Raw genomic sequence first — 16,812 nt, forward strand, 5'->3', positions numbered from 1 at the left:
GGAGAGAAAAGCAACTTGCAGAATTAACTTGTGCAGCCAACCCTGAAACACAAACCCTGTGCCACACAGCTATAAACAAGAGGAAGAAACACAGTGCACTTTTTAAAGGTTTTTCAACCTTTGTGCAGGACATGATATAAAATGAAACTGTGGCTTCTCAATCAAGTTAATCAGCTAGCATTTGGCTTTTACTTTTATGGCACTCCAAGCATGGAAAGACGCAGTCTTTATGGAACAAAGATCATGAACTCAAACTGTCACCTTTTTCCTTCATATTATTTGACCTCTTCTGTTTCCCCCATGTCTGTCTCAAAGGGTAAGCCTACACTATCATCTAATGCCGCAGTACGAGTTAAGACTTGCTTAGAATTAGCTATGTCAGAGACTGACAGCATTAGTGGCATCCTCATGGATCTCAGCACAGGCTAGAAACTTAATTCTTCATTCACACTTTTAAATGGCTCAGGTCTTGCAGGCACCTTTGAATCCTTCTCCCTGTTGTTACACTGCCACTGGTAACTTTAAAGCTGACTTGTGTATGTCTATTACCACACAACAAGGTAAACCAGATCTTACCATGATGATGAGGCATCCGCCCACACCATGAGAGCATCACCAGGTCTTTCCAACGTTTCTTTATCTTAACCTCTCAATAGCCATCTGACCTGCTATTGTAAAACCATTCATACTTCCGTAGCACCACCATACTTTGAGACAACGGCATGTAAGAGAGATTTATAAAATAGCTTTCTACCACAAACTACATAACCCTACCACAGCCAATAAACTTCTGGGATATTACTGATTTTGAACCAGTACTGTACAATGCTGTATTTTTCAACAAAGGCCAACAGTAAAAGCATTCAAGATTTCATGTTTAAAGATAGATGGGAGTGATACCCAGCCACGTATTTATGAATGTCTATGAAAGGAGTGAGATCTCCAGAGCTTCCCCCACAGAATAGTCCAAAGGTTCTCTGACTCAGTGGGATGCCAGGAGCACCACTTGTGCCTGCTCCCGCTTACTGCTCTGCACATACCTGCAGAGCTAATTTGCTGCATGCATGTTTTGGCATTGTATCGCGTGAATTAGGTAGTTTGGGAAATGAAACTTCTTGCTCTAATGGCAATCAATTTCTTCTGTCAACATAATCTAAGAAAATATTACTGTAGCAATTATTGAAACAAGGAGAACTTACTTATGACACTGTTACCCTCATAGTTACACCTCTTTCTGTGAAAAGCCATTTCCCCTTTTTCATTCTGCCTGTTTCATTACAAAAAGCTGCACAGACAAATGCAAATGGGAAGGTAGCTTCCCTAGTGGACTCTGGCAGGTCATGGAGGTAAGAGGTGCAGGAAGGAGGAGGGCAGCCCACCGACTGCACTCAGGGGAACGAAGGGTGTATCTCAGACCAAGGAGCGCTTTGGGAATGGGTTCATTTCTAGTTGAAAATGGAAGGAGAAAAGCAGAAAAAGAAATCCCATGGAAACTAGTGTTGCTGCTAGACTGTATGAAAACAGATTAAAATTCAGTTAAAGAGGGGTTTGATTATTTTTTATTGTAATTTTTGTTTTCTTAATGATTGCTGAAACAAAACAGTGCTCCGTCTTGGCCCAGTCCAGCACCAGTTCAGTCAAGGAGAACCTTTCCATTTGCTTTAGCAGGTACTAGCTTAGATATTCTGCCCAAGCCATCCCACAGATCACTACATGCCATGACAAGGGCGATGTTCTGAAAACATATATTCAAAAAGATGTATTAAAATATTAATTTTTTAGACCAAGCAATATCAGTGACTTTAATTGACTCAGATTATTCTATGCACCTCTAACTGTCTTGCCATTCACCAAGTTAAAATCCTTTACTTCCATCCTGGATGTAAAGAAACATAGGAGCTAGCAAACAAAGGGTTATTTAGCAGTTTAGCCTAAGTGCTACCACTGAGTGACAAAGTCTTCAGTCTTGCACCATTGTCTAGAGGGAAGCAGCATGTACTTAGTAAGGTCAGTTAAAATAAGAAACAGAAAAATGTTGTATAAAGAAATAAACAATATGAAAGAGGGAAAAGATTCTGCCTTCGCACAAAAAAGAAATACCCGTGGTTATAAGAGTGGAGACCAACAAGCATAGCTGAGAACAGAGGAAGGCCACACTCTTGCAGAAAGCAATTTCCTATCCATAAACTTCATCTTCTTCAGCACAGAGGGGTAGAGGTTTATGTCTGTTCTCTGCCTGATTTAGGACTTGCCTCGACATTTTATACTAGGTTAAATTTCTCATAGCAGTGCAAGTATTGTGTCAAAAGTGTGCATAGAGTTACAAAAAGCAAGCATCGTTATATGTATATAAGAATTGCATTAATGTTGTGAAAATATTGTAATAAAAAATAATATTGTTTGTTCTCTGCATCTTGCAAAACTGTGCCAAAAAATACCTAAATGAGACAACGGAGTAACTATTCCCTTTCCGACTGTAACAGTAACAGATAATTTTAGAACACTTTAATGGGGGGACAACTCTAGTCACTTTTCTAAAGCCTCATCTTCCTTGCTCTTTTTGAACCCCAAAAATTCAAACGTTGAATCAAGACAAATGGTTTCCAGGTGTTCTTAGACACTGTTTAAGTGACAGTGGAAATAAAAGGTACAATTGAGGAAGACTGTGTGGAAAATAAGACAGGTCTATATGGGATACCTTCTCTATTGAACAGCATAGTAAACATTCGAGGGAAGAACATCACAGAGTTAGCAGGCTTGGGACTTAAATAAACACACAGCAGAGCAACAAAAGCAATAGCCAAATACACCTTTAATTAAAAAACACTCACACCTGCCAATGGCTTTGGCATACTTATTATTAGCACTGGCCAGCTGATCTTTCTTGGCCTTAACTGGAAGGAGGGAGAATATACCTTTCTGTGTCAACTGAAAAACAATTACTTCTTAAGCATGGACTAAAGGTGAGCAGTACAAAATCTGGTTCCACTTGGCTTCCTAACAGTGTATTCCCTAGTGCCCTAGAAAACTGCACTTCTTCAGCTGAGAGTATGAGATGTATTACTAACTTCACTGCTATTAGAAAAAATCTATTAGGATAAGGCATAAAACCATTTTTTTCTTGCAGAGAACACTATTCTAACTGGCTGTTAAATGGTCAAAAGTGCTGAACAAGAGGTAGAAGAAAGATTTTAAAGGTTATATCCTTTAGAAAAAAACATCGCTGGCATATTACGAGAGGTATTTTGAAACAGCAATTTGTTCTTAAAGAATATAGAGCTAAGGAAGAAAGCACAGCATTTCACTTAAGGCAGATATTCTCTCTAAATTCCATATGAATTAAGTTAGATATCAGTAATAAAGACTGAGTGAGGACAAAAAGCTGCCCTCAATTGTTTTCTACTTTTACTTACAGATTGTATGCCCTGCCAGAATTTTTTTACGAAACTTTTTCCTATGACAGCAACCAGTCTACCCTGTGACCAGGAGTAGAAACCAGCTCACTTTAAAATTTGTGCTGTTTTCACAGTGCCAAGTGGAAAAATTGCAGTCTGTAAATACAAAAAAAAAAAGGAAACATTAGTATTTTTGTAATATTGATACAATTATAGCTAAGTCACTGAGAAAGCTCTCTTTAACCTACACTGATGACAGACAGTCAAACACTGACAGAGGAAAAAACAGTCTTTGCACAGTGAAAATTCAGGACAGATTACATTACTGTAACAGAATTTCCAAACACTCTGGTTTCCCCATTCATCTTTTCAAGAACTTTTAATTTATTGACAAATCAAAATGAAAAGCAATTTAACTGGTCAGGCTCATAAAGCTAGCCCCTTCTTTGTTGTGGTGCTTTGTGGGAAATCTCAAATTTCTAACCATCCAATGTTTTAGGAGCATTGTAGAAATGTAGCTACTTTAATAAGGAATGTGCAGATATTGGAAGAAGAATCTGCTTCCCTAAGTTGGAAGTATATTCTTACTGTATAGTAGGAGTAGGCAGCATGCTTTCCCTGCCACTGAGTCTTCTTTTCAGATAAAACAGGACATTGAGCCAGTGAAGCTGTTCTCCTTCTAATGTAAAAGCTTTGCAGACATTTCAGGCAGTGTCAAGAAGATTCTCACAAAGAATGATGATAAAACAGGGAAATTGCCTTACATTTTTAGAAGGAACCTTGATTTGGGGAAAGAGAGATTTTCACCCTTTCACCTTTAAAGATAGGACTCAGAGTAAAACAAAAGTTAATTCCAGAAATAATGTGGAGAAAGGAAGAACAAACAAGATGCCCAGAAGTATGGGATGAATATTTTCCTTGAGGGCATATATGAAAAAAAAAAGATATTTATCTCAGAGATCAGGGCTTTCAGCCCTTCCAAATGTAACTCTTTTGCTTATCTCTTTATCTTTCACTCCCTGTAGAATCTTCCTTTACTTACTAAAAAGACTACTCATCTGTTGAAGTATGGAGCCCTTTCCTGCACATTTTTTCTTCTTGCTTAGGATTTGAGTTCAAGTTTTGTACTTTCAACTTTTGGGCCTTTACTACATTTAAATTTCTGAACTCTTCAGAAATTGGCTCCTTTTAATAACTTCAGTTTTGTCAGTGTCTGAAAATCTGCCCTTAAAATTCAAAACTTTAATAAGATGATTTTGCTTACTCATGATTTAATTTGGGTATTTGTAGACACTCAAAGAGTAGTTTCTGTGCCTAGTCCTTCTTTAAAATCCTCTGCATTTACAAGGTCGGTACTAAAATAGCAGAACATGTGGCTGATCTTGTGTTTCTTTGTTGGAGACACGGGGGAAGGAATATATAGTCCTTTTCACAGTAAGTGGCATTTGTTCTCCAGTCTGCAACTGCAGTGTTCCATGAAAACAAAAACCTCAGTAGAAATATCCTAATAAACTATAGCAAATCTGGCATTTTGAATAGAAATCAAACTTTTAATGTTGTTATAGCAGGAACACCTTTAGGCACGACCTGCTTACAGTTGCTTTAACAGAAATGGGATGATTTGTAGTAAATAAAGTGCCAGATCACACACTTCGAAGCTAATCTCAACAATTTCTGCTATGATGTGGCAACTGTTCAGCTGCAACTAAGAGAGGAGGAGAACAAACTAGGTAAATTAGTCATCAGAAGGTTATTAAAAGCCACCAGTACCAGAAAGATTATGGCAACTTTGGGATATGCCGGGCAGAGAGTTTCTGATAGGGATAGAGCAGGTCAAATGAATGCCTTCAAAAGAAGTCATTGGTGAGACTTCAGACCCAGGAAAAATTCGTAGCTCATCATGTCATCACCAGAATTTCTGAACAGCCAAGGCTGTTACAATACCAGGTACATCCGATTCACAATGGTTAGTGGAAAAGTCCTCTATTAAATCTTGCAAGCAAGTAGGTGATAATTCTACTCTGACACATAAATGCTGGATAACTAACAACCTACCCACGTGAACTATAGCATTACATTATGCATCTTTATTCTTGATCTAAAAACATTGTGGTTACCAACTGAAATGCAGGCTGGTGGATTTGAAAGCCTGAGAAAAGGCTTGCAAGTGTCCAATCAAAATGCTCACCTGGAATGTTAACTTCAAGATCAGAGGGAAAGAGATCAGTTTAATGGGTGCCCTAGTCCCTCTCTCCCTTAATCTCTCTTTCTTTGCCAAAATTAGTATCTGAAGGAAGCAACCAAGGGTTATTTCCAGAATCCATCAGGGCCTGAACAACATCAACTTCAGCCTCATAAGATTGAATACTTGAGGCTGTTGTTGCCTTCAAAGATCGATCTCCTTTGGAAATACATATTTTGAACATCAAAAGTGATCCAAAAGAAGGCAATACAGCTTCTTTCAAAGCTTCTACCATTTTGTTTTGCTTTGCTTTAGAACATATTTAAACATTTAATTACCTTCGTAGACTAATCACATGAGTATCTTGTCCTTAACAGTGTCAGACCTCAGAAGGCTTAGGGAAATGTCAAAGTTCAAGTGACAGTTCATGCTTTGAGGTTCCCAGAGCACAGCACTCACTTGCTCTAAGAGGTACTTGCTCCCTCAAGTGGTTTCCTGGGTCAACAGGACCGGTCACATGCATACTCAGCATGAAAACTAGTTTCACAATTGGGATCACAGAGTTAAAAAGAAAAATGGGGAGCAATTTGTGGGATTTTTTTTGGTGTTTTAACTCAGTTTCAGCAAGGACAGATAACCTGCAGCTACAAAATTTGATAGCAAGTTTCATTTCTTTTAGCGTGTAAAACAAATGTTTATTGTACTAAATACAACATGTTTGACTAAGTGTAGAACACAGGAACCAACATGTTGGGTTCAATTTGTTCTGCATATCACTGGAGGGTCTAATCCTTTCCCAACTCTATCTACCCGCCATCAATTTTTCATTAATCATTATGTTTCAATAGGTAACACTGAAGGGTGTTTTCTCAGATTGTAATGAAGTGAGAAGCTAACGTCATGGTCTGTTTATCTTCATACTTAACAGAGCATAATTATTTTGTATTTTTTTTTTCATTCAACTAGAACTTGCACCTTGACTTCTGTAAACATAGGTAGTTCAGTTTTCATTGTTAAGGATGTTGACTTAACAGAGTATAAAATAGGAATCTGGGTATGTGAGAGCAGCACATTTAAAGTCCAACTTTCATTTCTCCTGCTGGTTATATCCAGAGGACGAATTATTTAACAGACTACTTGCAGAAAAATATCAGGACGCTTAAAATAAATGCTAGACTTTGTGCTGCTATAATGAGCGAAGACTTTTCTGAAAACAATGAAGGAAGTCTAGACATCTGTACAGTAGGAGGAGAAGAAGAAGAAAAACTGGTTCACAGGATTCCACCCCAAATTCCCAGATCTCACATACATGCCAAAACCAGTTTTTCTGTGACTGTGGATGAAGCAAGATTTCTGGAAAAACCACCCCTGTCTTACATAGCCTTAATTGCAAAGGCAATTCTTTCCTCCCCTACAAATAAACTGAATTTAGCTGCTATCTACAAATATATTGAAGACAATTTTCCTTTCTACAAGAACAAAGGTCGAGGCTGGAGGAACAGTGTAAGGCACAACCTTTCACTAAATGATTGTTTCATCAAGGTGGGAAGATGTGAGGATGGCAAAGGAAACTACTGGAGTATCCACCCATCAAACTTAAATGACTTTGTTCATGGGGACTTCAGGCAACATCGAAGGTCACGAAAGCGTGGGCGTCAAAAGGAGCTAGAGCATTGCCTTATTGTGAATTATTTCATGCCATGGGGACACTACCCTTCCTACCCAGCACCGAATTGGCTTTACCAAACACATTATTTTCTGGATCCTCTGTGGAAAATGCTGTATGCTGACAGACTGCAGTTTGTGCATGAATACCAAAAATGGAATGTAAATGGTGATTTAATCATGGAGAAGTTTTCACCTCTGCTACAGACTGATGAACCACACAGCATTTCTGTGGACTGGTTTTATGGATCTCCTGCTACTTCAGCCATGCAGCAGAATATTTTCCTAAATATTCAACAGGCTTTCCATAATTCCCTTTTCTTCTCTTCTCAAAAGCAGCAGCAAAGTGAAGCATTCAGGCACATCTGTAAGTACTAGAAGGTATTTGAGTGCAGTGACTTCGCAGGCAGCTTGAGACTCTGTCAAGACACAATATATTAATATATATTGCACAGTGTTGAACATCTGTATACGTTTAGAGACTGCAGAAGAGCTTACTTATGTAAGCCACTGATTACCAACGATCATTACTTATGTGTATTAGCTCTGAAATGGTTACAGTGAATACTGTTTTTAATAATTCTACTAGTCAATGGCCATGCATAGATTACTTAATATAAAGGTAAATCCATTAGCACTGACTGCCAAATAAAATTGTTTTTAAATTGTTCTGTATTAATCATAATACTGTATACTACTGCTCTGTTAGATTCAAATTAATACACATGTATGTGTATTTATAACTATATATTCAAACATGTACACCCATATATTTACTATTATATTGAGCAGGAAGCATTAATATATTTTTCCTCTGTCAGTTGCAAATATCTTTGAAATGCTACTTGTCACCTCCCATACTGCTGGAAATCCTAAGAAAGTTATTCTTTTACTTATATAATTTTTTACATTGGTTAGGACTCACTTGGCACTATTAATTCTGATGCGTTTTATTGATCCAAAAATTGCTGTACATCTATGTATCTTTAGCAGTTAAGTGGATACTTGCTTCTGTTTGAATAAATGTTCAGACGAATAAGTATTCCAAGTGAAATAGGATATCAATATTATCTTTAATATGTTTTTGAGTTTGTCTCTGGCTCTTAAATGCACGGCCACATGTTAATTAACCTACTTAAAAGATTAGTTACTGACATCATGACCAATTACGAGCTTACTCATTAGTTGGGTGTAATATATTTAAGAAATATTCATCTTTCAGATAATGTTACCTATGCAAAATTGCTTAAGGTTATATCTATACTTTTAGTTTACATAGTCATATGCATGTACATGGTTGCTTACATAGCTATAGAATATATCATGATATAAAGTACTCACTTAAATATACTTTTTAAAGGTGTGTGTGTATCTATCCAGAAACCTCATTGTAACAGGAATTTTTAATCAGGAAAGTGTAGTGAGCATTACAGTGAAAACACCCAGCTTTTGCTAAGCTATAAACTTTCAGAAAAACTTGCTTTGAAATATTTGGTCTCTGAAAACGTAAATTTTAGTAGTAAAGCCCTAAAGACTCTACTGTGCCTTAGTCACAAATAGCCCTAGCATGTGGACAAAACTCGGGACTCTGGCAAAGGTGGGGGAAGGTGGAGTTCAGGGGCTGGCCGGTGGGGAGACCAGGCTGGGGAAACGATGGACATAACTAGGGTTGGGAGAAGTAGCACAGACATGCTAAGCAAGGAGCTATGAGAAGCCCAAGGAATGCAAACTGCAAATGTCAGGCAATTACAGTCAGATGAGAATGAAAGCTAGGGATAAGAAGAGTCAGGAGAGGTTTGAGGATTAACAGGTGGGAAAAGTCTCTGCCTGCTATAGTTTAGAATGCCTAGGAAGGAATTTAATACTCACAGTCCTTTAGTTGTCAGCAATTTACTTTAGAATTACACAAGACAAAAACTTACTCCTGTTTGTTCTCACTGGCTCCATTAGCTTACTTGGCAAAAGTTTGTGAAGTGCACCTGAGGATATCCCTAGAAGGACACAGTGCCATTTAACTTCATCTTCCCTGCTAAATAAGAGTTGGAGGAGGGGAGTAAGTGTATAACATGACACTTTGCTTGAGCTAAGGTGACCTATCACTTAGCACAACATCCTTTAAGCCTGGAGTAACCATTTCAGTTTGCTCTGGAAAAAGAATTGCATTTTACCAGATCAGTGACGGTGGTGGAAATGTGGCATGTATCAAACCACATGCATGCTTCCAGATCTTTATCCCAGTTTCCTGCAAGAATGCAGTAAGAGGAACTCACATGCAGGAGGAGACATTCTTCTGCTCAGATGCTCATATTTTATTTGAAGACCACTTTGAAATAGTTTTCATACCACTAGTAGTACACATTCCATAGCCTGAGAACTCCTATCTTAGATATTTTCAGCCTGATTATGCAGCTGTCAGTATGTTTTCTTTTGGTTTTTTTTTCAGTGTGATTTAACTTTTTGGTTGTTTGTATAGCACCTGCATGCCACAGTGGAGGAGGATTCTTTTCATGTAATGAGCAACCATCTATTTTGTCCTCATCATTCAGTAGGTATTCATAACTTTCTCACTGTGCATAGTTCAAACACTGCTCTGAAGACAAAATTACCGGATCACTATTTCATTATTATCCTTGAAAGCCATAATATAATTTACTTTCAAAATATCCTGAGAGATGAAGAATGTCTTGAAACACAGGCTTAAAAAGACAGAGGTCAAGAGTACACGCTCACTTTGGACACCCCATTTGTGAAATCATCGTGTAGCATTTTCTGCGCTGAAAGCCCAGATCCCATTGCCCCGGCTTTCAGCACTGAGTGTTCAGAACATTTGCAATTATCCTGAGCAACAAGGAAACCATTGACCATCTGCAAAAAATTTTATTTCAATACTTATCCAGAAATACTGCAGCAGGTGAAAGAGAGGAATCCATCTCTTTAAGGCAAACTTCAATTGATAATATAGACAAAACTTTTTCTTCCTGTAATCCCCATGTGAGTTTGCTAAATACCTCCCAACTTCTGCAAAAAACCCCAGCATTTCTTCATTACATGCTTCTAAGTAATCTACAAAACAGGTCCAATTTGGATATTAAATAAGGCAGGAGGAAATAGACTTTTTCATATAATTAAAGGCAATATTGTAATGCCTTCAACTGAGCTAAGGGCCAAGTTAGGAATGCACAATTTAGACAAGATGCTGTTTTCCTCCCCTAGCTTCTGAAAGCTTGACATTGAAATCTTAGTAATGTTTTTCATCACAGCTGAAGGGGTAGAGTTAGTATGTCATTTTGCGATGAAAATGTCAAAAAGCCAATTTGCAAACAACCTGAAGTAAAAATTTAAAAGTAATAAGAAAAAAATCATGTTATGTATTTTACCTGAATTCCAAATCTCCAAATCCACTTAGCATATAAAAATAAATAATTTTATGATCTTGAAATATCATCCTACAATTAGAGAGGACATTAAATTTCTGATACAGGAAATTACCATTTAATGAGAAGACAGAAACGTTCTTGAAAATTAAATGGATGAATTACATGCTTGTGCAGGAATGTCTGAGGCAGTACATGTGGTGCAAGAGACTCTTAGAAGTAAAAACAGTTACAAATGCTGAATTACAGAAAATGTGCCATGAATACAATATCAAAAAACTGCATGTTGACAACTTCAGCATTTTCCAGCTGAAATGCATTACCGAAGTTGATAAAAATGTCAGGAAGTCAGAATCTCAGCATTTTGACCATTGTCACCTCTGTCGTGCCCATAAATAAGACAGAGGTCATCTTTTTACAGCAGATCTACTTTGGGAATACACAGATGAAATGCCAGCATATGACATAAATAGCTGGAATGGAGGTCACGTATGCTCTTATAAATAAATACTGCCAATTGCTCTCCTCTTCTTTTTGCACTAAAGAAAATGACTTCTGCATAATGAAATTATGTTTGAACCATACATTTGCTAACACTTTCAAATAAACTGTATCTTAATGATGAGCAGTAAGAGAACTAGGCCTGAACATGAGAACCTTTTATTAACACTTTACAGATAATAATTTTAAGCCAGATAATAACATTGCCTTTGCAGTTGACCTTCACCAGTTTATACAAATATTTATTCTAAAAGTTCAATAAAATGCCTCAGCCTACAAAGCCCAGAAAGTTAGTATACAGTTTAATTTCTGATACATTTGCTGCCTGGCACAACTGCTGACTTTGGAACTTGTCTTCTTTCATATTGAAAATAACCACTGTCCAGGGTGTCACGGTTTGAGGCTGGGCCGGCCACTAACGAATGACAGACAGTCTCTACTAACCCCTCTCCCCTCCCAAAAGGGAAAAGGAAAGAGAACAAGAGAGAGAGATTTTATGATTTGGAAAAGAAAACTAAAACAGCTTTAATGAAACAATAACAATAAAAGAAAAGATAATAATAAGCATAAGGAAATAATTAAATATATACAATATGTACAAATATATACAAAACCAATACCAAACCCAACTCCCCCCACCCTGATGACAATACGTCACCACACTACAGGGCTGGCATTGGGGCAGTCCCAGGCTGGACTCAGCAGCAGACAGGGATGGGATGCAGGAGCTGGACTCAGGCACTGGATTCAGGGATGCACAGATCAGGATCGACAACAGAAGAACAGACAGAGTCCTCCTCAGATGTTGGCCATCGAAGAAGAGAGGAAGAGAGTGAGACCCTGGTGATCTCTTAGCTTTATACTGAATATGACGTATATGGGATGGAATACTCTGTTTGTCAGGTTTGGGTCACCTGTCCGGTTCGCTCCTCCCTGCAGGTGCGACCCTTTTCACTCCCAGCACCCCAACACGGAGTACAAGATTTAGCAGTGACCTTGGTCACTATAAGAACAAGTATAAGCAAGGGCCTCTCTGCATCCCATTCCTTGGTACGAACTATAAACATCAGGCCTTATCACTGCTCAAAGCAGTCACTGTCTGGAAAAACAGGCTGCTGTTTCAGAAAATGCCATTAGTTAGAGGAGACTTAACCAAAAAGTTAAAGCACTAAAACAGAATTAGTTCTGATTTAGCCCAAACCAGGACACCAGGGGCACAAACAAAAGCTTTGTAGAAAAAGAAGCCTCCAAGCTGTATAGCCACTCAAACTTATGCACACTAATTTATGCTCACCCAACAGTTCTCAATTTCTTGTACTCCCTGCAATAGGTCATGGAAACAACTCTCCCTTTTGGAGGAAGTAGAGCACAAATACCTCTTCCAGTGTGGTGAGGCTTGTGGACATGGATGCACGAGGATACACCAAGTTTGGTCTGTAGTGACACTGTGAGGGAAAAAAAAGAAAAAAGGAAACACTGAAAACCTTTTTGAGAGTCGATGTAATCAGAAATGAGATTATGAAAATTTATTTCTATCATAAGACCATACTGTACTAATTTTCCTGTGCGCCCAACAGATTTCTCAGCACAATCTCTAGTAGACTCGACTCAAGCTGATAGCTCAGCAAGTGAAGTCTCAGTTAAAGGACTTGCTCCTACAAAGTTCTTGTCTCCAGATAGAGCTGTCAGCTATTCAAAAACCCTTTGGAGCTTAGAATTTTTATTTAACTATTTTGACATCCATTTTAGTACTGCGTTTTCAGCCCATAGAGCTTACCTACTTGTGTCCTTTGAAGACAGTGTGTGGTTTACACTACACTTGTGAAGTGTTAGTACATCTAAGGTCTGGTATGTCTAGAGCTGAGAATGAACATCTGATCAGGTAGGAACAAGACAAAATGTCAGGCCTGCTGGATTTTTAAATGGCTGCCTCTCTCCAAGTGAAGGAGTAGAAACATAATGGGGAAATCCTCAGCACCAGGAAAAATCATCAGATAAATTTGAGCTTGTAGTGAAAAACAGACTGAGAATAGGCTTCTTTTAGAGAGTATTGGTTTTGTTATGGGGAAGGAGACATTTGCCTTTTTAAGCAGTTAGTTGCAACAGAACAGCTTTCCTACTTTAATTAGCAAGAAAAAAGACATTAACTTGCCTGCTGGGAAAGTTTTCATGCTTCCATGCTGTCTAAACGGGTGTAAGAGAAAGCTTTAGTAAAGATACGACACAATAAAGCCAGAATTACAAGGAAAAAAAAAGGAAAACCCTATGTATCAGTTAGTATATAATTACATTTGCAACAAGAGAGGGAAGGGAAGAGAGGGCCACCTAACTTGTAACAGAAGCAGCAGCTCTTGACTGTCATGCAGGACTGAGACATCGAAGACTCCTGACCCTCAGCACTCTCTCCCCGTGCAGGCCTTCCCTAGGAAAGCCCAGCTCTCCATGCTCAGGAGAGCACAGCTCCACTTCCAAATAGCTACTCTAGGGACACACCAGAATTTTGCACATGAAAAATAGCAATTTCACCCTAAATAAACTGATTTAACATGTAATTCAAGTGGTTTGCCGTTGTAGAAGCTACTTCCATGAAAAGCCTAAAAGGAAATAATTAGTGTTACCACACTCTGCTCCAAGCAATTAAAATATTCCAATCTTCTAGTGTTGATGTTGACAGATACATATGTGTTTCTGTACTGTAAATAGATTACTCAGCCATATGTGCTCAGATCAGAATTATTAATAACATAATATGAAATTCAATATTTAAAATAAGCTTTTAAAAATAAAAATATATAATTAGAATACTGTAATGTTTCGAAATCCAACAAATTATAAAAAGTCTAGATAACAATTCAGAAAAAGGCAGTATCTCTATAGCCTGAGATACACAGCTCCACTATAGGAGAAAAAACTATTATCCTTCTTTGCTCCCCTTCCATAAAAATTCTGAAGCTGTGGATCACAATCCAGTCTGTTCAAGGCTTATGGAATTATTTAGTAATTCTAATACATAAGCAACATGCTGAGGTTCCTCGTATGACAGTAATATATGTAAACACTAAGAACAATAAAAATATCTAAATAATTAAGTAAAGCAGCCACTAAATGCAATTAAAACAGCATATATTCCACTCTTCTCAACCTAGATACAGATTCCACAAATTAAATTAATTTTCTTTCTAACTTTCAACTTTCTAAGAATATTTTCATGGCTATCCTTATGTGGAAAACCAGTAAGTAAAATTACTGAAATAAGAAGTTGTAAAGGAAAACCACTGTAATCAGAGATTGTTCCAAATTTGGAGACTGTAGAAGGAGTTTGAGAAAAGTCTGCCAATACTGTGAAATGCATTTTGTCTGATAATAACTTCTAAAAAAGGTCATGAAAGTATTTTTACAGAAAACATACATAAACTGAACTTCGTAATCCAGAAGAGTTTACAGTGTTAAGAAAGAAACATTGCACATGAACTGAACTATTAGTACATTTTCAGTACAAGACATTTTTTAAACAGCTCAGTAGTAAATGGTTGAAACTGTTTATCTAATACAGAAATGTTCACAGACATTTGCAGTATGTCTCTGTGTATGTCTGGGTGTGCACATAAGCACCTGTGCATATTTATGAACGCTCAAAATCTCATCCTTAAATGGTTTATAACTTTGCAACAAGTTGAATAACTTCATGTAAGAAAAACAGCTGGTGTAAAAAGCAAATTAACTATGCTCCAGTATTAATAGCCAGCATGTTTGCTGCCTTCACTGCTCCTCATATTCATGACAGAGAAGCTAGACATGTGGAGAAAATTATCCCATTATGTTTGTAGTACTATCTCAAAGATGAGATTAAAAACTGTAATTCTGTTTAATCCCTGTAGCCTGTGACACAAGCAAAGAAAAAAGGTAATGAGAATATAACTCGCAAAGCAGAAGTAAAAATACTGTCATAAAGGATGCTCCATGAGTTAAAGCCTCTAGATGTACATCTGACTGCTGCAGACGGAGAAATCATTGTATAAAACATCAAGCACTGGATTCGCAGAACAATTCTGAAATGCAAAGCAACAAATTAAACAGCACACAGCAAGAGTCAGAATCAATCAGGACAAAATTTATGTCATGCTTGAAAGCCATACTAGAATTCATCCAGCAATGCTTCAGTTAGTAGATCTTTTGTTAATTGAGATACGACAATACATACCAAAATTTAGTAAGAAATGGCAGATGTGCTACTAGCCGATAATTACTTTGCAAATCTGAATCAAATAATAGCTTTCTAACAATTAGAGTAATCATAGTAATTTTAAGGGTGGAGAGAACAAGGATGATATCAAGTTTGTGATATAAAAAACTGGAATTAATACTTGAATAATCTCCATCATTAATCAAGAAATAAATCCATCTTGCAAGTGGATTTCTTGAGAGCAGTTAATAACTGCCATCACACTTTCCTGAGCCTGCAATCCAAATATAGATAGAAGAATGACTGATATTAGTTGTCTGAAAGTGACAATTCCCTTCTGAATATCACCAGAACATGTGACCTGTATAATATGAAGTTTTGAAGTTAAATGATCTTATAAGGAAATAATTCAGCAGCCAGCTTGATGACTACTGTGCATCACAAGCATAGACATTTAAGTAAACCTGCTGTACCTTAAAACTGAAAAAAATAGTGTTATTTTTTGGTGTGTATTTAATTAAGTTAAAAATAAAAACTTGGTTTCTACCGATTTCAAAGCATTTGACTGTATTCTTAGTACAAATCCAGAAGATTTGAACCTCAGTTTAGAGGAAGAAGCACCACCCAACAGGTCATGGCATATTTTCCAGGCATGCTGATCTTCCTGCTGAAGTTGTTCCCCTCCGCATTGCAAAGCTACGCAACACACAGACAGTAAGAGCTTAACTAGGTAGTGTATGTTCCTCCAGCCCAGCAGCAAGGGGCAGCTTCCTGCAAGGAGGGAAATCTGAAAGGCAGCCCCTGATGCAGCACATCCTTCACTATTTACTCCAAAAACACAGCAGGTCAGGGGCTGGAGAAGGGATCTTCCTCTGCCTCTCAAAGGAGTTTCATAAACATAGTCACAAAGGAGAGTCTCACTCATTCTTGTCCTTGCTCCAATTCTCTTTCCTCTTTGATTGTTTCACACTACAGTCAAAATGGACTGTATTCACGACAACTTTTTGGTCTTCTGGGGATCCGACTTGTGAATGTCGAGATTGCCAGTAACACTGTAGTTAAGAAAAGAATCTAAGCAACAGAAAATTAAAAAAAAAAAACAAAATAAAAAAACAACACACACACTTTAGTTGTGATAACTCTGAGAATAGAAACTGGAATTCCATTTGTCAAATATATAGTATATTTTTTTTTGTTTCCTTAATAACCTGATCCTTAACTCATGGAAGTCAGCTCTGATTTTTGTGCTGATGTGAATGACTGTGAAGGGCAGTAGAGAACAGGCCCAATGTACTACAGTGAATACACCGTTTTACAGATGTTTACATTCAAAACATGTCTAAATGCATTTCTCGAATTCATTGCCAATGTGCAGTCTGACAAACTCCACCGAGTCAGACTGTTTGTACATCTGGAGTACCAAACATTTCAAACAATTAGCCAGGGGAAAATGTATGAATGTGAAAGTTAAGCCCTATCTCTCAGTGACCAGAAGACATCTATTCATATAGA

The 16,812-nt window shown here is 37.6% G+C and overlaps 1 protein-coding gene across 1 annotated transcript; it reads left to right on the top strand.

Annotated features, from left to right (window-relative positions):
- The first annotated feature begins 6,768 nt into the window (after nucleotides 1–6,768).
- On the top strand, nucleotides 6,769–7,620 carry LOC147416388 (uncharacterized). The gene has a single exon (XM_086462144.1). It carries the CDS (start codon nucleotides 6,769–6,771, stop codon nucleotides 7,618–7,620), a length of 852 nt encoding a protein of 283 aa, XP_086318270.1.
- Nucleotides 7,621–16,812: the final 9,192 nt, after the last annotated feature.

The sequence above is a fragment of the Leptosomus discolor genome, chromosome 1, assembly GCF_034619465.1.
Source record: "Leptosomus discolor isolate bLepDis1 chromosome 1, bLepDis1.hap2, whole genome shotgun sequence".
Classification (NCBI taxonomy): domain Eukaryota; kingdom Metazoa; phylum Chordata; class Aves; order Leptosomiformes; family Leptosomidae; genus Leptosomus; species Leptosomus discolor.

Coding starts and splice junctions, on each gene's coding strand:
- LOC147416388 (XM_086462144.1), top strand. CDS start 6,769: ATGAGCGAAGACTTTTCTGAAAACAATGAAGGAAGTCTAGACATCTGT.